The 22863-nt window shown below is 43.1% G+C and overlaps 1 protein-coding gene across 1 annotated transcript; it reads left to right on the top strand.

Moving 5' to 3' along the window:
• Positions 1 to 4430: 4430 nt before the first annotated feature.
• On the top strand, positions 4431 to 22255 carry CRYM (crystallin, mu). The gene is made up of 8 exons (XM_006875968.1): positions 4431 to 4624; positions 5327 to 5480; positions 7984 to 8046; positions 13440 to 13541; positions 17405 to 17588; positions 20674 to 20795; positions 21446 to 21530; positions 22191 to 22255. The coding sequence occupies exons 1-8, from the start codon at positions 4455 to 4457 to the stop codon at positions 22253 to 22255; spliced, it is 945 nt and encodes a 314-aa protein (XP_006876030.1). The 5' UTR covers positions 4431 to 4454.
• The last annotated feature ends 608 nt before the right edge of the window (positions 22256 to 22863 follow it).

Raw genomic sequence — 22863 nt, 5'->3', positions numbered from 1 at the left:
TGTTGTTGTTGTTGTATGCCGTCGAGTCGATTCCGACCCATAGTGACCCTGTATAGGGTTTCCAAGGAGCAGCTGGTGAGCTTGAACCACTGACCTTGTAGTTCAAACGACTTTGCAGTCTGACACATTAGCCCACAGCACCACACCACTGAAAACCTTATGAATACAAATGGAACCCTGTCAGATAACAACAGAATACTGAATATTGAAACATGATAAAGTTGATCAGAAGATGATGAAGAGTATGATCAGAAGATGAGCGCCTCAGTTTGGAAGGCACAGAAAATATGATTGGGGAAGATCCGCCACCTCAAAGTAGAGTTGACCATGATGACATGAATGCAGTAAGCTTTTAGACTCTTCTTTTGCTGATGGGGCATAAACTCAAAATGAGGAGAAACCACTGTAAACACTCATTAATAATAGAAACATGGAATGTATGAAGTATGAATCTAGGAAAAATGAAAGTTGTCAAAAATGAAATGGAATGCACAAACATTGATATCCTAGGTACTAGTGAGCTGAAATGGACTGGTATTGGTTGCTTTGAATATGACAATCACATGGTTTACTATGTCAGAAATGACGAATTAAAGAGGAATCACGTCGCATTCATGATCAAAAAGAACATCACAAGATCTGTCTTGGAGTATAACACTGTCTGTGGTAGGATACGATCCATACGACTACAAGGAAGACAGTTAATACCACACATATTATTTAAATTTATGCACCAATCACTAAAGCCAATGATGATGAAATTGAAGAATTCTATCAAATTCTTCAGTTACTAATGAAACATGCAATCAAAACATACTGATAATTACTGGCGATTCGAATGAAAAAGGGTGGAAACAAAGAGGAAGGATCAGTCATTGGAAAATGTGGCTTTGGTGATAGAAATGAAGTTGGAGAGCACATGATAGAATTATTCAAGACTAGTGACTTCTTCATTTAAAATATCTTTTTTAAACAACATGAAAGATAACTATACACATGGACCTCACCACATGGAATACACAGAAATCAAATGGACTACATCTGTGGAAAGAAACAGTGGGAAAGCTCCATATCATCAGCCCAAACATGGCCACGGGCAGATTGGAACAGACCATCAATTGCTCATATGCAAGTTCAGGCTGAAGCTGAAGAGAATTAAAACAAGTCTACAACAGCCCAAATATAACCTTGAACATATCCCACCTGAATTTAGATATTATCTCAAGAACAGACTTGATATATTAGACACTAATGACTGAAAACTGTAAGGGTTATGGGATGACATCAAGAACATCCTACAAGAAGAAAAGGTCATTAAGAAAACAAGAAAGAAGGAAAAAAACCCAAAATGGATGTCAAAAGAGATTCTCTAAAACTTGCTCTCCAGAATAGAGATGCTAAAGCAAATGGAAGAAATGGGGAGGTAAAAGAGCTGAACAGAAAATTTCAAATGTCAGCTTGAGAAGACAAAGTCAAATGCTAGAATGAAATGTACAAAGAACTAGAGTTAAAAAGCCAAAAGGGAAGAACATGCTCAACATTTCTCAAGCTGAGGGAGCTAAAGAAAAATTTCAACCCTCAACTTGCAATATTGAAGGATCCTATGGGGGAAATATTGAATGATGCAGAAAGCATTAAAAGAAGTTGAAAGGTATTCACAAAGTCCCTGTACCAAAAAGAAATGGTTGATATTCAACCATTTCAAGAGGTAGCATATGATCAAGAGCCAATGATACTGAAGGAAGAAGTCCAAAGCACACTGAAAGGCAATGACAAAGTACAAGGAATCAGGAATTGATGGAATACAAATTGAAATCTTTCATCAAACTGATGCAACATTGGAGGCACTCACTCATCTATGCCAAGAAGTTTGGAAGACAGCTTGGAAGATCTGGCCAACTGATTGGAAAAGATCCATCTTTTTGCAGATTCTAAAGAGAGGTGACCCAATGAAATGTGAAAATCTTTAGATAATATCATTAATATCTCTTGCAAGAAAAATTTTGCTAAAGATAATTTTTAAAAGGTTGCAACTGTACAGTGATGGGTAACTGCCAGAAGTTCAAGCTGGATTCAGAAGAGGGCATTGAAAGAAGGCTCTCATTGCTGGCATCAGATAGGTCTTGGTTAAAAGCAGAGACTACCAAAAATATGTTTACCTGTCCTTTATTGACTATGCAAAGGTTTTCGATTGTGTGGATTTTGACACGTTATGGACAACATTATGGACCATTCTGGAACACTTAATTGTGCTCATGAGGAACCTGTACCTAGACCAAGAGGCAGTTGTTCAACCAGAACAAGGGAACACTGAATGGTTTAAAATTAGGAAAAGTGTGTGCCGGGTTTTGTTCTTTCACCATATTTATTCAATCTGTATGCAGAGCAAATAATCGGAGAAGCTGGATTATATGAAGAAGACTGTGGTATCAGGATTGGAGGAAGATACGCAGGTGACACAACCTTACTTGTTGAAAGACTTAAAATATTTACTGATGAAGATCAGAGGCCACAGTCTTCAATATGGGTTGCATCTCAATGTAAAGAAAACAAAAATCCTCACTACTGGACCAATAAATAACATCCATATAAATGGAGAAAAGATTGAAGTCGTCAAAGACTTCATTTTACCTGGATCAACCATCAGTGTAAATGGAAGCAGCAGTCAACAAATAAAATGACTTAGTGCAGTAGGCAAATCTGCTGCGCAAGACCTCTTTTAAGTGTTGAAGAGCAAAGACGTCAGTTTAAGGGCTAGGGTATGCCTGATCCAGCCAGGCTACTTTCAATAACCTTATAGGAATGTGAAAGTTGTACAATTAATAAGGAAGACTGTAGACGAATTGATGCATTTGATTATGGTGTTGGAGGAGAATCTTAAAAGTACCATGGACTGCCAAAAGAACAAACCAATCTGTGTTGGAAGAAGTATAGCAGAATGTTCCTTAGAAGCCAGGATGGTGAAACTTAGTCTCTCATACTTTGGAGCTACTATCAAGAGGGACCAAACCCTAGAGAAAGACATTATGCTTGGTAAAGTGGAAGATTTGTGAAAAAGAGTTAGACCTCCAACGTGATGGATTGGCACAGTGGCAGCAGTAATGGGCTCAAGTATAGCAGCGTTTACTTGAGGAGGGGCGGGGGCAGTGTTTCATTCTGTTGCGCACAGGGTCACTATGAGTCAATGGTATGACTCAGTGACTCGATGGCACCTCACAACAATCTTTATGAAAGGGAGTGCAGTGACTCCATCTGAGAATGATGGGGCTTTCTGCTTCTGCAAAGATTTAAATTCTTGGAAATCCTTAACAGGGTCACCATGAGCCAGAATCAAGTCAATGCACTTAAGAACAGCAAGAATCTTTTTGAAAATAGATTGTCACCTCTTTTTCCTGCTGAGTGATTGGTGGTTTCCAACCTCCAACTTTTGGTTATCAATGGAGAACTTAACCACTATGCCACCAGGGTTCCTCATAGTAAACAAACTTCAAGTTCATTTATATTATTGGGTTAATACTATTTTAAAGGAGTCCTGGTGTGGCTGTGGGCTAACGCATCAGACTGCAAAGTCATTTAAACTGCAAGGTTGGTGGTTCAAGCTCAACAATTGCTCCTTGGAATCGACTCCACGACGGCACTTAACAACCACAACTATTGTAACATTGTGTTGCATTGTTAGTTACCGTTCCATGTTTATACCATCTTATTTCCCCATCTCGAGTATAAATATCTTGAAGAAGATTTCAGTTGTCTTACATATTTTAGCTTTTGGGTTGACCCAGGCCATGGTACCTTGCCCTGGGAACATCCCTCTTATAGCAAATTGCTGTTTGCCCTGGGGGGAACCTTCACTGAAAGCAGTCATCAGCCAGAGGAGAGATTCAGATAAAAGTCTCCAGATGGGGGCAGAATTGAAAAGAAAATGGTTCTTAATAACCCTCTGTCTCCTTTCAACGAAGATCTCCCAGCAGAAAGCAGTAATTTAATTACAAGGGTGCCCAGCCATCGTTTGCCCCATCTTCCCAGTCTCTTCTTTCCCAGGGAAGGAGACAGAAACAACAAATATCAAATATCGAAGGGGGCGGAGGAAGAGATAGGTCACCCAAGTTCTTTACTGACACATCTTGCAAAGTATATGGTTGGCGCTAATAACAGGAATTGAGAAGGTAGACCCAAGAACACCAATTCCCAGCCAGCCGCCTGGACTCCAGTCGTGGGGAACAGTCGGTGGAGGGGACCCGGCTCCCCCTTCACCTGCAGGGGGGCAGTAGTAGGGGTTCGTGGGTGGAGAGGGTAAAGACAGGCTGGAGGGGCGGGGGCAGTGTGGCTCCGCCTTCTCCTCCCGGGAAGCTGGGGCCCTGCAGAGTAGGGGACTCCGGCAAGCTGCGGGGAGCGCTCATAAATTGCTTGGGGAAGCGTTGGGCCAGGGTTGAGGCTAGAAAGCCGGCGGCGAGATGAGCTCGACGCCTGTCTTCCTGCGTTCCGCCGAGGTGCAGCGCCACCTCGGCAGCTCCAGCCTCCTCATACCGCCTCTGGAAGCGGCTCTGGCCAACTTCTCCAGCGGCTCCGACGGAGGGGTCGTGCAGCCTGTGCGTACTGTGGTGCCAGTGACCAAGCACAGAGGGTGAGTGAGAAGGCAGGGGCCCGGCCAGAGAAACCGGGAGGGGGCAGAGGAGGGGTGCGAAGGAAAGGAAGAGATGGCCAATCATTGCTAATAATAGCTGCTATTTGAGAACTTGTCTTCCCGCTGTGCTAAGTGGACACTTTGCAGGTAGTGGTGTTGTTAAGACTTGGTTTTGATTCACACCAACCCTGTTGTGGGTTTCCGAGGAGCGGCTGCTGGGTTTGAACCACCAACCTTACATTACACTGTCCACGTAGGTATTGAGATTCAGAAAAATTAAATGATTCACCCAAGGTTACACAGCGAGTAAGTGGCGGAGTTGGAAGTCCAATCTGGATTTTCTCATCCAGAGGCAGATTCGTGAGTATAGGAGGGGGCTTCAAAAAGCTCATGGAAAATGAAATGGAAATATAATGGAATGTTTCTGCGAATTTTTTGAAGCCTCCTTGTACTATACTATTCCTATGCATGAGGGAAGGGCAAGGCAAAATGGAGAGACCAGCGGGGACATGCTTCTAGAAAGACAACAGGAGGTGTTTGGGAATTTGAAAGCTCCCAGTTCTGGTGTGGTGCTATAGTTCAGTGACTGCAAGGTCGGTGGCTCAAACTTACCAACCGCTCCTCGGAAACCCTACACAGGCACTTAACAACAACAACAGGATTTCTGGGGGAGGATTGAAGTGATTTTCATTCCCTTTGTAGTTTCTTGGGAGTCATGCCTGCCTACAGTGCAGCAGAAGATGCCTTGACCACCAAGTTGGTCACCTTCTATGAGGGCCACAGCACCACCTCCACCGTCCCCTCCCACCAGGCCACGGTGCTACTCTTTGAGCCCAGCAATGGCAACCTGCTGGCGGTAAGTAACTCCCTGCCCTGGGGTGGAGAAGGGTCCATGGGTCCCAGGTAGACTCAGAAGTTAGTTCTCTGTGAGCAGGAGTATTGATTGTAACCACACATGGCTCTCCTTAGGTTAAGGTTGTATGTCACTGTGCTTCTGTTTCTGGGGTCGACTGAAGATGCATAGCCCAGCCCCAGAATGCCCTGCTCCTTTGAGTCCAGAGAGCAAAAGTGTTGTTTCTCATCAAATGTCCAGTAAACTGCACCCACTCCCCAGACCACTAGACCCAGTGTATACCCAGTAGCCAGGGGAACTATTATTTACCGAATCTCTGTCAACATGGAATTTAGGGGGTGTTCTGTAAACCCTAGGAGTCTTTTCTGTGGGGTACACAGTGACCTGTTACAACATCTGATCATCGGCTCCACAAAAATAGAATCTCAATTTTACTCATCACTTACTATGTGTGAGGTACTTTTCTAAACTCTTTACATGTATTGACTGTCTTAATACTTGACTGTTATCACCCCCATTTTACAAATGAGGAAACTGAGCCTCAGAGCAAGTATATGCAACTGACCCAGGTTTACATACCTGAGAAGTGACATACCTGGGCTTCACATCTAGTTGGTCTAACTCCAGGAGCTATCTGCTTTAACACTGTGCTCTACGACCTTCTTGTTTTCTTGGGGTTTAAAATAAAATTGTCTTCTTTTGTGTCAAGGCGTTCAGCATTTTAATTTTAGTAACTGTATTTAATTCCAATCAGTTTTACATGTTCTATGGTGCTGTGGGTTAATGCTATGGACTGCAAGGTTGGTTTGAAGCTCAAGGTCGGTGGTTCAAGCTCACCAGGGTCACTATGAGTCAGGACTGACTCAATGGCACTTAACAACAGCATTGCATTTTTAACTGCCACTTATTGAGCGTTGATCATGTGCTAGGCAGGAGACCTTGACCACCGAATTCACCTCTGACAACATGCCTCTGTGGGAGTTTTTTTGTCCCCACACCCCATTTCTGTTGGATTCATAGAAGCTTCCGTTGGTCGAGCCACTTTGCTTCAAGTCACACAGCTGGCTAGTGAATGGCCAAACATCAATCCTAGTTCTGTCTGGCTGTGGAATGTGTGTCCTTAACTTCTGTGCTCTGTGGCCTCTCAAACTGCCTCTAACACCAGGCAGTTGAGACATTGTCAGAGACTCTTCTTAACTCTACCAGCACCACGCATGAGTCCTTAGGGCCCGCTTCTTTATCCCCATGAATTTCTAGCTCTGCTAGGAATCGACTGTTAGTCCTCTAGGAAGGGTCTCTAACTCTCCCCAACCTTTACTCAACCAGTGGAGGTGTCATCCACACTACCTACCAACAGTGGTTCCCCGGGAAAAGTGGGACCAGCCAGGCTTTGACTGAGTGTCAGAGATTTAGATATTTGCTGAATCTTCTCAGTAACCAAGTAACTCAGTTCTTCACATATAATGGGAATAATCATAGCTCCCTGGGAAGAATCCACTGAGATGAATAACTTACAAGCAGAAAATAATTGTGCAAAGCATGAATATTGTCATTATCTAGAATGATTCTCAATCCTCATTATGAATCAGACTGATCCGGAAGCTTTTAAAACCGAGGATGTCTAGGTCCCACCCCTAGAGTTCAGATTCAGTTAATCCAAAGGTTGGACCCGAGCATCTAACTTCTAACTTCAAAAAGCTCCCTGTATGTTCAACAGAAATTGACAACCCGTGAGGTAGCGTTTCATAGAGCCATGGTGGTGTAAAAAAGTTCATTGCTGCTAACTGAAAGGTCTGTGCTTGGAACTCACCAAGTGCTCCATGGGAGAAAAGACCTCATGATCTGCTTCTGTAAAAATTGTTGTTGTTAAGTGCCGTCGAGTCAGTTCTGATTCATATCAATACTGTATCGGGATTCTGAGGCTTTAAATCTTCACGGGAACAGAAAGCCTCATCTTTCTCCCATGGAGTGACTAGTGGGCTAGAACCACAGACTTTGTGATTCACAGTCATATGGAGCCACCACACTCCCCCTAGGAAGCCCTATGGGGCAGTTCTTATAGGGTCTTATAGGACCATTATGAGTTGAAATGAACTCAATGGCACACAGTGGCAACATAGCCAAGTTCCACTGCCCTTGCGCAGAAGTCAAATGACTTAACGTTATCCTCCTTAATTCAATGATTTAGGAATCTCAGGGCAAGAAAACAAAATGGGCAGTTCTTGAAGGTTGGCATGTACGAGATGTTTTCATATGTGCCATAGCATTTAATGCTCACAATAATGGTTGGCAGGATCTTTATTTTCACTGGTGAGGAAACCAATACTTAGAGATTAAGTTCTTTGTTCAGAGTTGCAAATCTCATTAAGTGGAGTAATTGGATCCAGGTTTGACATGAAGCCCAGGCTCTTTGTAAAATTTCCTAGGGCAATTCCTTTAGTGATGCTTTCCTCAGCTTCCATAGTAGACGGGGTGTCCCTTGCTCACTGTCTCCCTTCTTTCCAAGGTCATGGATGGAAATGTCATAACTGCAAAGAGAACTGCTGCCGTATCTGCCATTGCTACCAAGGTAAGATTAGTGGTCAGGGTGAGCTAGTGGCAATGGATGGGGCTTGGGAGCTCAAGTTCAAGAAACTAAAGTAGAAATTAGGAAACTCTGTTGGTCTTACTTTGAACAGAGCTGGAGTTACGGAGACTAAATGTGGGGTTTCAGATGAGCATAATAAGTCATGACCTTCATTATTACTGTTAATTGTCAGATAGTCACCTCCAACTCATCTTCATAACTGTTGGTGAGCCTGAGTCCATTTTAGTGACCACTGTGTATTTTGAGTGCCTTCCAACCTAGGGGCTTATCTTCTGTATTGGGCAGTATTCTAGTGTGCTCCATATGGCTCCCATTGACTAATTTTTGAACGTAGATCACCAGGCCTTTCTTTCTAGTCTTAAGGTCGAAATGCCATAGAAATCTGTCTACTATGGGTGATGACAGTACTAATATTTGAAATATCAATAGAATAGTTTCCAGCATCCTAGCCACCACAGTATGACACACTGGCAGAAATTAATAGCTACTACTTATTGAACATCACCAGGTTCCAGGTACTTTTCATACATTATTTCTCATGCTCATCATCAACCTTGCAAAGTGGATATGATTACCTCTGTTTACCAGGTATAGGCACTGCAGCTCAGAGAAGCTCTGTAAATTGTGTAGGAATACATAGGCAGAAAATGGAAGAGCAAGAGTTTCAGATTTGCCCCCTGTGACTCCTAGAACGGCTTCCTTGTCCCTGTACCACACTGCTCCCAGTAAATCAATGTGGTCAGCTTGTAGACCAGAGCCAGTGCTGGACAAATGGCAGAGGGATGAGTCGAACAGATCCAAGCCAGATTCATGTATTCATTCAGCCAGTATGGTCTGAGCTCCTCCCATGCACTAGACCTGGTTCTAAATAATAGGGATACAGTAATGATTGAAACAGAAGATGGAACACACAGTATTGGGGAGAAAGTGAAATTTCAAATTATCTAGGTAAGACCTGACTAATATGTAATATTTAAGTTAAGACTGAAAGAGGTGAGTGAGTGAACCATACCAAAAATGTGGTATGAGAACACTCCTTGCAGAAAGAACAGCCAGTAAGGACAATGGTGAGTGTTAGGGTTTGAGTTGTGTTCCACAAATACAGGTATTGTAAACCCTAACCTCTTAGAAAACGTTCTAGTGGTGCCTCAGGATAATCACTCCACCTGAAGGTTGGTTTGAACTGAAAGGTCAGTGGTTCAAATTCACCAGCCACTCCTTGGAAACCCTATACAGTGTTGTTATGAGTCGGAACTGACTCAACAGCACACAGCAACAACATGCCTGTGGTCAGAGTCCTGGTGTGGCCCTGTAGGATAAGAACTGGACTGCTAACCACAGTGTTCAAGCCCACCAGCTGCTCTTCCTCGGAAACCCTACGCATGGCCACTATGAGTCTTAACTAAGTAACAATGTACTTGTGGTTATAATCCCATTTGAGAATGGGTCTTCTTTGTTATGCTAATGCTAACTTATTAGTGTAGGCTGTTTTCTTTTGATATATAAAAGAGACTAAACAAGCAATGGAAGAAACATAGTTGGGGAAAATAGATGCTGTCTATGCCCAGTGAGCCAAGGAACACCAAGCCTGCAGATCCTGAAAAGAGAAGGACCTTTCCCCAGAGGCAGCAGAGAACAAATCCACTACCATAGAGCTTGTGCTCTGAGTTCAGATTTCTAGCTTCCTAAACTGTGAGGAACGAGCTCTGGTAGCATAGTGGTTACAAGTCGGACTGCTAGCCTCAAAGTTAGCAGTTTGAAACTACCAGCTGTCCCATGGGAGAAGGATGAGACTTTCTGCTCCAGTAAAGATTTACAGCCTCGGAAATCTATACAGGGTTGCTATAGGTCAGAACCAACTCCATGGAACACCACCACCACCACCACCACCAAACTATGAGAGGGAGCTGCAGGTTAATGTGCTGGACTGCAAGGTCAGTTTGAACTGCAAGGTTGGCGGTTCAAGCTCACCAGCCACTCCTTGGAAACCCTATATAGGATTGCTATGAGTCGGAATCGACTTGACGACATTTAACAACAAACTATGATAAAGGAGCCCTCGTAGCGCTGTGGGATAAGCATTGGATGGCTAACCAAAGGTCAGCAGTTCCAAGCCACCAGCCTCTCAGTGGAAGAAAGATGAAGTGATCTGCTCCTTATAAAGATTTATAGTCTCAGAAACCTTAACAAACAGTTCTACTGTATCATCTAGGGTCAATTTAAGAAGGAACCAACTTGATGGCAGTGAATTTGGTTTTTGTTTGAAACTATGAGAATATAAATTTCTGTTTGTTAAAGCTACCCAATTGTAGTATTTGTTAGAGCAGCACTAGATAGCTAAGACAATGAGTTTTGTAAGCAGTGTTCCATGAACTTCTCAAGCATTCTTCCTGTAAGAAATACGTCAGAGTACCCTACAAGAAAAAGTATTTGGGGAAAGTTAGAGTTAAGAAGAAGAGACTTTGAAAACTGGGTGTCTGTGGAAAATTGGAGTCTGGACCTTAGCACTAAATGTACAAGGTCTTGAGACATTGGCATACAAGGCTGACGCATAAAGGAAGCATGTTGACCAAAGTGTTCAGCTTGTGAGTACGTATCTTAAGGTTTTCTAAATACATGATGGGGAGGGAAGACTGTGAGGATTAATTCTGGTAATTGTATATGACGGGAGTATACTGTAGTACCCACCTCGGGGAACTGGTTTTTAATTATGCCCTGACCCAACTCTGATTGAAATAATCAAGAAAATTCTTGCAATTTTCTCTTTGGTAGCTTAAGAACAGACTGACTTAACAGCCCTGCCTTACATTTGTACAAGATTTTGGCCTTTTTCAAAATCATCTCGAACCCATTGTCTTTATTTAACTTGGAGTCTCTGTAAGGAAGGCAGAGCAAGTATGATTGGCTTCAATTAGCACATAAGGAAATGGAGACTTGGGTTGTTCTGAAGTCATATAACCTGGTAGTGGTGGGGTCTTCCAAGACTGCCTGATATTAGATAACTCAGTCTTTTTCAACCCTATCTACACAGCAGTGTCCCCTGGGAAATTTACTTTTTCTTTTCCTTTAGTTCAGATTCCCAGAACTACTGAATCAAAGTCTCTGACTGGGACCTTGAAAACTAGTTTGTTTTTTCTAGTCCCTGGTTGATTCTGATATCCACCCTAGCTTTGGGAACTATACCATTCTAGACCCTACTCTCAGTTACACTTTGCTTTGTTGCATTGGTAAAAACCTGAACTTATTTATAGAAGAGTTTAGGCTGAAGAGTTCACTTTCGGCTGAAACTTGAGAACATCATTCCCAGGGACTCAGCTCAGATGGGCTCTTTCAATAAGGAACAAAAGTCTTCTTACTTTTTACCTTGTTGATGTTAGAATGTTTTCTTTTCCACCGCTTTTCTTTCAACTTGGGCATTTGGGAGAAGGATTGGATGTTCAGAAGACTTGGAGTCAAATTGATACTGTCACTATTTTGTGTTTGGGTTTCTTTTGGGGACTGTGTCATACCTTTAAGGTAATAACATATAACAGTTTATCCTGGCATGCATGCATTTAGTCACCAAAATTTGAGTGCCCACCACATGTCTTGTCTTGTGCTCAACATGGGACATGGTATGGTGAGCAAAGCCAGACAGTGTGTGGGGTACAGTGGAAGAAACAGACAGTAATCCAGACGTTACGCCAGCACATCTGAAATCACATGAATCAAAGGTGTGAAGTGCTATGTAAGTGTGGAACAGTGAGTTCAATGTAGTCTAAAGGATTAAGGGCAGCTTGTCTTGAAAAAGGTATATTTGAACAGAGACATAAAGGCTCGTAGGAGCTACTTGTGAGAGGCAATGGGGAAAGCATTACTGGGCAGAGGAAAGAACCTGTGCAAAAGCCCTGTGGCTGAAGGAGACAATTGTACTTGAAGAACTGCAAAGAAGCCACAAAGCACAGGGGGACATGGCATGGAGGGCCAGACCATGAAAAGCCTTGATGAATACAAACAGAACAAAATTTCAAATTCTTTGTTTAAATGAGAAATCTAGCAGATTCATACATACATTTTTAATTATGTGCATGCTTATGGTAAAATAACAATAGGTCACTAATGCTGTTCAGGAGACCTGGTGTGGCGCTGTGGGTTAATGTGCTAGACTGAAAAGTTACTTTGTACCACAAGGTTGGCGGTTCAAGCTCATCAGCGGCTCCTCAGAAACCCTACACAGGGTTGCTATGAGTCAGAGCCAACTCCATGGCACTTAACAACAACATTGCACTTCAAAGGAACCCTGGTAGCATAGTCGTTACAAATCAGGCTGCTATTTTCACAGTCAGCAGTTGGAAGCTAACTGTGATTCCATGGGAGAAAGATGAGGTTTTCTGCTCCAGTAAAGATTTTCAGCATCGGCAACCCTATGCAGGGTTGCTATGAGTCGGAACCAATTCCACAGCATATAGCTACCACCACACCAATGCAATTCAAACCTACCAGCTGCTCCTCGGAAACCCTGTACAGGGTTACTATGCATCAGAATCAACTAGATGGCACTTAACAATAACAACAATCCTAATCCTGGTGTGGCACCATAGGATAAACATTTCGACCTCAAGGCCAATGTGAACTCAAAAGGTAGGCGTTTCAAACTCAGCAGCTGCCCCTCGGAAACACTATACAGGGTCGCTATGAGTCAGAACCAACTCAACGGCACTTAATAACAACAACAAAGCCTACTATGGGAACATGGTGGCTCTGTAGGATAAGCACTGGATTGTGACTTACAAGATTGGTGGTTCAAGCCCACCAGCCATTCCTCAGGAAAAAGATGAGGCTTTCTGCTCCCACAAAGACTTACAATGACACATAATAGCAAGAGCAATCCTGCTATGAAAGGGCAATGGTAGAATTCTCACCTTCCATGCTGTGTGTGGCACCGTCAGCGGTTCAGAAACCCTAGGACAGGATCTCTTTGAGCTGGAATCAACTCGATGGCACTTAACAACCACAACAATAACAACATGCAGGAGACCTGGTATGATTATTCCCAGCCAGTATCCCTCAAGCACAAAGCCTTTCATGGGGAGGACTCTGGACTGGGCAGTATTTCATTCCACCATGCAGAGGATTGTCATGAGTCATGGCAACTGGTAACAGCCATCAGTTCATAGGGCCACCATCTGAACTAAATGAGACAACAGATATCAAAGGACATATATTAGGTGCTCAATAAAGGTTTCTTCCTTCCTTCCCAACTCCATGGAGGGGAACTGAAACACAAGTGGAACTAATTGCTCGAGAGCTCTTGATATTCAAACTCTGTCTTTTTCTCCTTTCATTTGGCCGCTAATGCCTCTTTTGAACTTCTCTGTCTCATGTCTCTCAAACAGTTTTTGAAGCGCCCTGACAGTGAAGTTTTATGCATCCTTGGGGCTGGGGTCCAGGCCTTCAGCCACTATGAGATCTTCACAGAGCAGTTCTCCTTTAAGGAGGTAAGTCCAGGGGGTTTGGGGGAGAATGAAGGGAGTACCCTGTCACATGCAACTTGGGTTATTTTGAAATACTAGGTCAGAAGTCCGATCTAGGCCATTCTTCCACCTTAATGGCTTACCCAGTAGTCCCACTGGAGGGGAAGAGTTGGCTGGAAGGCCCGGGTCACCTCTTTCCAGTTTCTCAGTTCACAGGGTATACAGCTAATCTACTTAGCTAATTAAAGGATTATATTATGAGTCGGAATCATCTTGATGGAAGTGAGTTTAATCATAATGCAAGCAAATCACCGGGCCTTTATTCTGTGGAGCTTCTGGATAGGTTCAAACCACCAAACTTTAGGTTGACTTATTGTTGTTGTTGTTAAGTGTCATTGAGTCGGTTCTGACTTATAGCAACCCTGTATAGGATTTCTAAGAAGTGGCTAATGGGTTTGATATGCCCACCTCTAAGTTAGTAGTCCAGTGCTTATCCTACAGCACCACCTAAACTATAGGTGCCACCTAAGGGCCTCCGGTTAGTGTGCAACACTCTGAAATGCTAACTATCTAACCTGTGATTACGCCTAGTTCCCCCCGCTGGGGTGTAATCTACAGGGGGACACACACTTTGTCTTGTCCAGTGTTGTATCCAAGTGCAGGGTTGAAGGCAAACAACTGGTATCTGTTGAGTGGACACAGGAATCTAGGGGTTCAACTTCCCAACTCACATTGTGATTTGCAGTCAGTTTACCTGTATTTCTTTTCTTAAGCGTTGCCTTTATCTATTAAACATTTCTCATGGGGAAAAAAAGGCGGGTGGAGGCTATAGTATATCCTTGAAGGAGACCTGGTGGCACAGTGGATTAAGCATTGTGCAGTTGACTGGAAGGTCAGCAGTTCAAACCCACCAAACACTCCATGGAGACATAGATGAGACTGTCTGCTTCTGTAACTATTTACAGCCTTGGAAACCGTATGCAGCAGTTCTCTGTCCCATTGGGTTGCTATGAGTAGGTTTGGCTTGGGCGTTTGGTTATACCCATTATAGACACTGCCTTTCTGGGAGAATCCGTGAGTCTTTGGGTATTTAGGGTTATGGATTCAGTCTCTGAATGATACAAATGGTTTACACTCAACAATTTGAACGCAGCCAGTGGAGCCAACGAAGAAAGTCCTAGGGATCTGCTTTCATAAAGATGGCAGCCAAGGAAACCCTGTGGTGCCGTTCCACTCTGTAACACATGGGGGTGCCATGGGTCAGAGCATGCCCTCTGGGGTATCCCTTCCCTCTCATCATGACTCATACTTTCTTCTAGGAATATTCCAAATGCCTTTCATTTTATTTTTTTATATGTATGTGAGGGGCGGGGCTTAAGTAGTTTCATGATAAAAATAATATATCTGTCTGCATTTGGAAATACAGACAATATGTGTGTGTGTGTGTGTGTGTGTGTGTAGATAGATAGATAGATAGATAGATAGATAGATAGATAGATAGATAGAAAGAAAGAAAGAAAGAGAGAGAGAGAGAGCCCTGGTGTGGTGCTATAGGATAAGCACTTAACCAGAAAGGTTCAAACTCACCAGCCGCTCCTTAGAAACCCTATACAGGGTCACTATGAGTCAGAACCAAATCAATGGCACTAAACAACAACAAGATTGCCATCCAAGTTGCAAATAATATACAATATGTCCAGCCATAGGGAGTAGTTAACAATGGTACCCTTTTTAATAGACAGTTATGCAAATATTAGATAAAAATTAGATAATCTGGAAAGGTAATGATGTTAGAACATTAAATGAAAAGTTAGTATATACAAATATATATATCTAATTAAAATTGTATTTTTAAAACTAATGATTTAAGTATCTAAGATTGTAAAATGTTAACTGCTTGTCTTTGAAAACAGGTAAAGTATATTTTTATTTTTCATGTGTATTATATAAAGATATATTGTTGTTAAGGAGCTCTGGTTGTGTAGTGGTTACGAGTTGGGCTGCTAACCCCAAGGTCAGCAGTTCGAAACTACCAATCATTCCATGGGAGAAAGATGAGGCTTTCTGCTCCTGTAAAAATTTACAGCCTCGGAAACCCTATTCCAGGTTGCTATGAGTTGGAACCAACTCCACAGCACACCACCACCACCATTGTTGTTAAGTGCTGTCGAGTCGGTTCTGACTCATAGCGACCCCTTATATAGGGTTTCCAAGGAGCAGCTGGTGGGTATGAACTGCCAACCTGTGATTCACAGTCAAGTGCTGATCCTATAGTACAACACCAGGATGGTGACCTTACTTGGACATAAAATGTATTTCTGTATTTATTACACTTCCTTATGGGAGATTCTTTACCCTTGTTTTTAATTAAGAGGCTGATAAACCCCTTCCAGCAAGACAACTGTTAACAAGCTAGCAAGTCCCCTCAAATCAAACTCAACCTACTGCCACTGAGTCGATTCCTACTCTATATAGGCTTTCCAAGACTGTAAATATGAGGGAGCAGACAGCCTCATGTTTTACCTGCGGAGCGGCTGATGGTTTTCAAGCAGCCTAACACCTAACCCATAGCACCACCAAGATTCCTGGAAAGTCCCCAGCTCCTCATAAAACTTAAGCCTCCATCCCTTAGTACCTAACAGGATTCAAATTATGGCTACCATTCTGGTGGTTGGTGGTGGTTATGTGCCATGGAATTGGTTCCGACTCATAGTTACCCTGTACAGGGTTTCTGAGGCTATAGATCTTTACAGGAGCAGAAAGCCTCATCTTTCTCCTGCCGAACAGCTGGTAGTTTCAAACCGCTGACCTTGAGGTTAACAGCCAGACTTGTAACCACTACGCTACCAGAGCTCCTTAACTACTTATCATTCTTGGCCTTTTCTATCTGCTGCACCATTCCTCCTTCAAGCCCTTCTGATTGTTAATTATTTCCTTATACTTCAGAGATCCAGCTAACCGTACAAAATACTGCCTATTTGTGAAGCTCACAAGCCCTGTGACTCTTTACTGGGTCTCAGATACACAGCAGCTAGTCGATGCTGACTTTGCCCAGTTTCATTGGCATTTTACATGAACACTGAGACTGAGTCAAGTTATGTAATTTCAGGAACAGAAAGTTACAAGAGCAAGGATCTGTTCTAAGCCTGCTTTACCACAGAACATGCTCTGCTAATCATTAAACTACATAGTACCTGTCAAATGACAGAGCTGTCTCAGGTAGAACTGAAAAATGTCCAAGATTTTCTAATGGGGAAAAGGAATCCTCCTGATGTAGCGGGTTAAGCTTTGGGCTGATAACTACAAGGTCAGTGGTTCAAATCCACCATCTGCTCCATGGAAGAATGATGAGGCTGTCTGCTCCCATAAAGATTTACAGTCTTGGAAATCCTAAGGGGCAATTCTGCTCTGTCCTAAGAGCTGATATGAGTCAGAATCAACTCAATGACAGTGAGTTTGGTTTGGGGCTTATCTAAGGAGCTGGAGGTAGAGAAAGCTCATTTTCAAGTAGGATAGGAACCTGGTAGCATAGTTGGTAAGTGCTTGGTTGCTAGCTGAAAGGTGGGAGGTGTGAACCCACAAACCTGCTGCTCGTCAGAAGACAGGAAGAAAGATGCAGTCTGCTTCCATTGGAAGCCCTAATGGGCAGTTTTACCCTGTCCTCTAGGGTCACTGTAAGTCAGAATCAGCTTACGCAATGGGTTTCGTATTGATTTAGATAGGCACGTGACTGGATTGATGTTATCAAATGTTCATTCACCATAAGGAATGATCTAGATAACTACAGCTTCTGCACTAGAGAGGTTCAGTTTAGCCTTGCTGACTTTGGATTAATGCCAACAGCCACAACATATTGTGCCCACGTCTCTCTTATTCTCCCAATGAAGGTGAGGATATGGAACCGCACGAGAGAAAATGCCGAGAAGTTTGCAAATGCTGTGCAGGGGGCAGTACGGGTCTGTTCATCAGTCCAGGAGGCTGTGACAGGTGCAGATGTGATCATCACAGTCACCATGGCAACAGAGCCCATATTGTTTGGTGAATGGGTGAAGCCAGGAGCTCACATCAATGGTAAGTATAGTGGCTTCTTGCGCCAGGCCCAGGACCAAGGGCTGCATGGCAGAGCGGTTTGATTCCGTGTGTAAACATGTTGGGAGCCCTGGTGGTGCAATGCCTAAGCTCTTGGCCAATAACCAAAAGGTCAGTAGTACAAACCCACCAGCCCCTCCATGGGAGAAGAACCTGACAATCTGTTCCTATAAACATTATACCCTAGGAAACTCTACGGGGCAGTTATAGGCTGTCATATAAGGTTACTACTAGTCAGACTTGACTCTGCAGCACACAACAACATGGACAAGTGAGAGACCCGAAAGACAACACTGGCTGCAAGAAGAAAACTGCAAACCTGAAATGAATATTTAGTTAAGGATATCTCAAAAGTAACGTTAATACCAAATGGTCTACCACAACTCAATTCTTACACGTGGTAAGGTTTTAAGTCACAAAAGACAAGGAAGTCATTTGTTCTTAATAAAATTTCAAATCATAAAACTTTTCCAAAACAACTACAGTAAAAAGACATTTAATGTGTCGTGTGGATGCTTTTTACTGTGTGAAAAGAGGTGGGAGAAATTCGAAAAATTAAGAGTGCCTGGGCCCCTGAAAACCTTCAAATGGCCTTGTGGAATCTAGTGAAAACTAGTCTGTTATTATTAGCAGGTGCTGTCATATAGTCTCTATAGGCGTTATTTGATTTATTTAATCTGTTTATCAGTCTTAGGATGTAGGAGCTGTTAGTATCTTAGCCCGCATTTTGCAGGTGGGTATTCCAAGGAGCTCTGGTAGCGTAGTAGTTACGAGTCGGGCTGCTAACCTTAAGGTCAGCAGTTTGAAACTACCAGCGGTTCCATGGGAGAAAGCTGAGGCATTTTGCTCCCATAAAGATTGACAGCCTCGGAAACCCTGTGCAGGGTCACTACGAGTTGGAACTGACTCCTCGGTATTTAACAACAACAAACCAAGGTACCAGTTGCTATCAAGTTGACTGCAACACATGGCAGCCATATTGTGCCAGAGTAGAACTGTGCTCCATCACGTTTTCAGTGCTTATGGTAGTAGGTCCCCAGGCCTTCCTTCCGTGGCATCTCTGGGTGGACTCAAACCTGCAACCCTTCAGTTAGCAGCCAAGTGCAGGAGCCCATAGTTAATGCACTTGGCTAGTGGGTTGGGGCTGGCTTTGAGGACCCTAAGACCATTTCTGGAAGGACTCAGGAAATTAAGGGGAAATGGGTTCCCAGAGAATTTTCATCAAGACTGAATTAATTACTGTTATTTTTTAAAGTTAATAATAACATAAATTCATGACCTCCCAATTTCAGTGGTTCAGGAGTCCCAACATGGATTAGCTGTGTCCCCTGCTTAAAGTCTCACCAGGGTGGAATCCAGGTGTTGTCTGGCTGTGGTCTCATCTAGAGCTGGGGGTCCTCTTCAATGCTCACAGGATGGTGGCAAGCTGATGTTCCTTCCAGTTGTAGGACTGAGGTTCCTATTACCATGAGTTTACTCTCAGTTCCTTGCCATGAGGACCCTCCATCTTCAAAGCCAGCAGCAAGATGGTCCCTCATATTGAATTTCTCTCATTCTTGACATCTCTCACCAGGAAAGACTGACTTCATTTTAATTCAAGGCATCTCTATGTTTCCCTAACTTAGGGATATATTCGTTTCTGCATTCCCAGAGATTTCAAATATACATAAGAAAAGTGTCTTTATAAGTGTAACCAACAAATTAGACACAATAAAGAGATTTTACTTACTTTACAGCTTTACCAATTCCAACGTCCTCCATCCACACTTGGCTTATCTCCTCCACCTGCCGCCATTGCTAGTCTTCTGACCTATTTTGCCAATGGCCTTTGAGTTGATTCTGTGTCAGAGTAGAACAGAGCACCATAGAGTTTTCAATGACTGATTATTTAATCAATCAGGCTTTTCTTCTGATGAGCCTTTGGATAGACTCAAACCACCAACCTTTAGGTTATCTGTAGACTGTTCCATTCTAACCCCACTGAAAGCAAAGCCAGATCCCAGGCTGAGTCAGACCCCTCCCTTTGCCACCTGGCCCACCTCCATCTGCCCAAGTGGCCTCACACAACCCTTTGACAACTCGCCAGCTCAGAAACAGTGGTTGTCTTGGGCGGCCAGTGCAACGAGAAAGGGTAGCCTGAGAAGCTGGACCTTTTCCCACCAGCTTATGATTTATTTACAAGTTTCATTAGCTAGTACTTTTGTTCTATAGAACTCCCCACAGAAACGGCCTTCAAGAAAGACATTTCTTAACAGCTCACTTTGCAACTTAGAGCAAGGGAGAACAGCGGGAGAGGGGACGAGTAGAGAAAACTGGACAGCAGTGTGAGAAGGCATATCAATGCTGCATGTATTTGTGTGAAACTCTATAGAAATTTCCAGAGACTGGCTGGCCATGAACTAGATCCCTGCCAGCAGATATGTTTTCTTTGGGCCATAGTGTGTGGGTTTTTTTGTTTTGTTTTTTTAAATCAAACTAGAGGGACTGGATTGGGAATGGGAGGGTCAGAAGCACACAGAAGAATTCAGGCCTTTGGTGAACCGGTCATTGTTCAGCTCTAACTAATTGATGCCCTGTGAGAAAGCATGCCTACTGCTATCAGATCTATTTGCATATGCTTTGCTCACTTCTGTTACTTGCCTAAACCCTGCACGCCTGGGGTTTCAGGTTGGGCATTAGTTAGGTCCCATCACCAGCAGACAGGATACTCTGAAGTCAGTGTGTTACTTGTAAGAATTATAAATCATATGTGTAAACCATTCCACTGATAATAGGCACTCAGCAATTGAATGCTGAGTCACCTCAAACCTGTTTAGGAAGGAGGTGGAATAGGAAAGAGGAAGAATGATAGGCATGGCTTGGTAGGCATGGTTACTATTAAAAAGTATCCATCTTACTGATTGGGAAAGGCTTGACTTGAACTGAGGAAGTGCTCCAAATCTGAAAGCTCCCTTAGGTCGTATGTCACCTCCTTTTCCTCACCTGGGCCCATGCTCTTCCATGCTTTAGAACTTTTTAATATCTCTTAAGGCTACTTCTGGGCTGAGTCTGCTTTTCTGTCTTGCAGCTGTCGGCGCCAGCAGACCCGACTGGAGAGAACTGGATGATGCACTTATGAAACAAGCTGTGCTGTATGTGGATTCCAAGGAGGCTGCCCTGAAGGAGTCTGGGGATGTTCTCTTGTCAGGGGTGAGCTTCCTCTCCTGCTGCTCTAACTGGCCTGGCCAGCATCCAGAGTTTCATTCATTTCTTCTTCAGTTTGTCCTGCTCCAGATCTTGGTTACCCCTGTCTCCTTGTGGAGAAACCGGCTCCGTATTGGTAACCAGGTCATTATGGTAGTGACATTATGTGTTGTCCTCTTTCCTTTGCCAGAGAGGGAAGTTTGGGGGAGTTTTCCATTGGCGTGGACTGTCATCGTGGGCTGTGAGAAAGGGATATGAGAGCCTTGTGTAATCAGAAAGTGTTCCCAACAGACTAGCACACTAGCATTATGGGTAAAGCCAACGTTTAGCCTCGTTTTTCCTTTTTAATCAGAATCAAGAAAGAGGCTACCAAAATGAGTGCTCATTTCTGCACAGAATGATTTGGCAGGAAATTTCCCTAGCCACAAACTTGGATCTCTGTGTTCATGGTCTCGCAAAGCCAAATGCTACCCCAAAAAGGATTTCAGGAGAAAGTGTCCTTCTTGACATAATATACTTCACAAATGGATTTAAAAAAAAACTTTTTATCAAGTTCATCGTTTACCGAGTTCCAAGATGCCCTAGGCTAGCTCCAGAAGCCAGCCCATAGCCAACTTCCACGGCCTGGCCTAGGTCACTGTGTGTTTGTTCCGCAGGCAGAGATCTTTGCTGAGCTGGGGGAAGTGATCAAAGGACTAAAACCAGCCCAGTGTGAGAAGACCACAGTGTTCAAGTCTTTGGGTAAGAACCACTGCTCCCTCGTCACTAATCTAACCAGAACATAAATCTAGCTAGCAGACAGAAGAGGAATGATTCACTAGGCTCTGTAGATGAATCATTGGGAAATCTTACACTCAGATCAATTATTTACATGTTTTAGTGTCGTGGCTTAGCCCGTGAACCCCTGGAGTTGGGCAGTGCTGGGTTGAGCTCCCTTCTCTGTCATTCACTGGCATGTGTCCTTAAGCATGTGACTCAACCTCTCTGAGTCATGTGGTTTCTTCACCACCTCTTAGCTTGAGCTAAGGACTGAAATGTACAAGACAATATTTACATATAGCAAGTATCAGCAGTCAATCATTTTGATTTTGATCTAAACGAAACTCAGAAGAAGATGGTTTTCAGAGGTGGAGGTAGGGAATAAAAATGTTGAGACTGGGAGCTTAACAGACCCAGCCAGAAAGTCCAGTTTGAGACCTGTTTCCTCCTGTCCTACGTCCACACTTGCTGATCAAGCGAAGTCACATTACTGCCTACGTAGTTACAGGCATACGGCCAACTAAGGTTGGACTTAAGTGGCCAATTTGTGCCTTGACAGTTGGACATCTCAGGACTCTCGAGGGGTTTGGGTTATTTCAGTAAGACCTGACAAAATGTGAACCAAATTTCTATTAATTATAGGAATGGCCGTGGAGGACACAGTTGCAGCCAAACTGGTATATGATTCCTGGTCATCTGGTAAATAAAACGGAGAAACTCTGCATTGAGATGAATATTACAGTGTAAGGGATATCACCACTGGTCATCTCTGAATTTCTACATCAGTTGAAGGAGCACAGTGCCCAGTGAACTATTGTTTTGTGCTTATCATGTCTTAACTTCATGAGATATCCCCATTCATAGTTGGAAAGCAAATCTAGGTGCCCATTTCTTCTGTGATACCAGAGTATGGTCTGTTCCATTCATTTGTATTCCACTACCTTTTGTATTCCCCAAAATAAAGCATTTTCAATTCTGAAGTATTTACTTTAATAACTTCTACTTCTCATAGCAAAGGAAATGAAGATGGTTAAATGATTCCATTCACTCTTATTCTTTCTTTTTTTTTAAAAAAAAGGACTTTCTCTATTAGGTTTATAGGAAAATTGTGCCAGAAATTGTTTCCATATTACCTCCTCTTTCTTGTTTTTAAATTATTTTTAAACTTTTTATTGTGATTTTGGGTTTACAAACAAGATCATCAGGTATACATTCAGCAGATCATATATTGCACCTTGTTGTATCTCAGTGAGTACAGTCTCTTCCCTGCAACAACATTTATCCCACTTCCTCCCTGTGGCTCCTCATTTCCTTT

The sequence above is a fragment of the Chrysochloris asiatica genome, unplaced genomic scaffold (genome assembly GCF_000296735.1).
Source record: "Chrysochloris asiatica unplaced genomic scaffold, ChrAsi1.0 scaffold00348, whole genome shotgun sequence".
NCBI lineage: Eukaryota > Metazoa > Chordata > Mammalia > Afrosoricida > Chrysochloridae > Chrysochloris > Chrysochloris asiatica.
This window is presented reverse-complemented; position numbering and strand designations above follow the sequence as displayed.

Excerpts from the sequence above, each read along its gene's own strand:
- CRYM (XM_006875968.1), top strand. The coding sequence starts at position 4,455 with ATGAGCTCGACGCCTGTCTTCCTGCGTTCCGCCGAGGTGCAGCGCCAC. Across the intron at positions 5,481-7,983 it reads GCAATGGCAACCTGCTGGCG|GTCATGGATGGAAATGTCAT; the intron begins GTAAGTAACTCC and ends CTTCTTTCCAAG. Across the intron at positions 21,531-22,190 it reads CACAGTGTTCAAGTCTTTGG|GAATGGCCGTGGAGGACACA; the intron begins GTAAGAACCACT and ends TATTAATTATAG.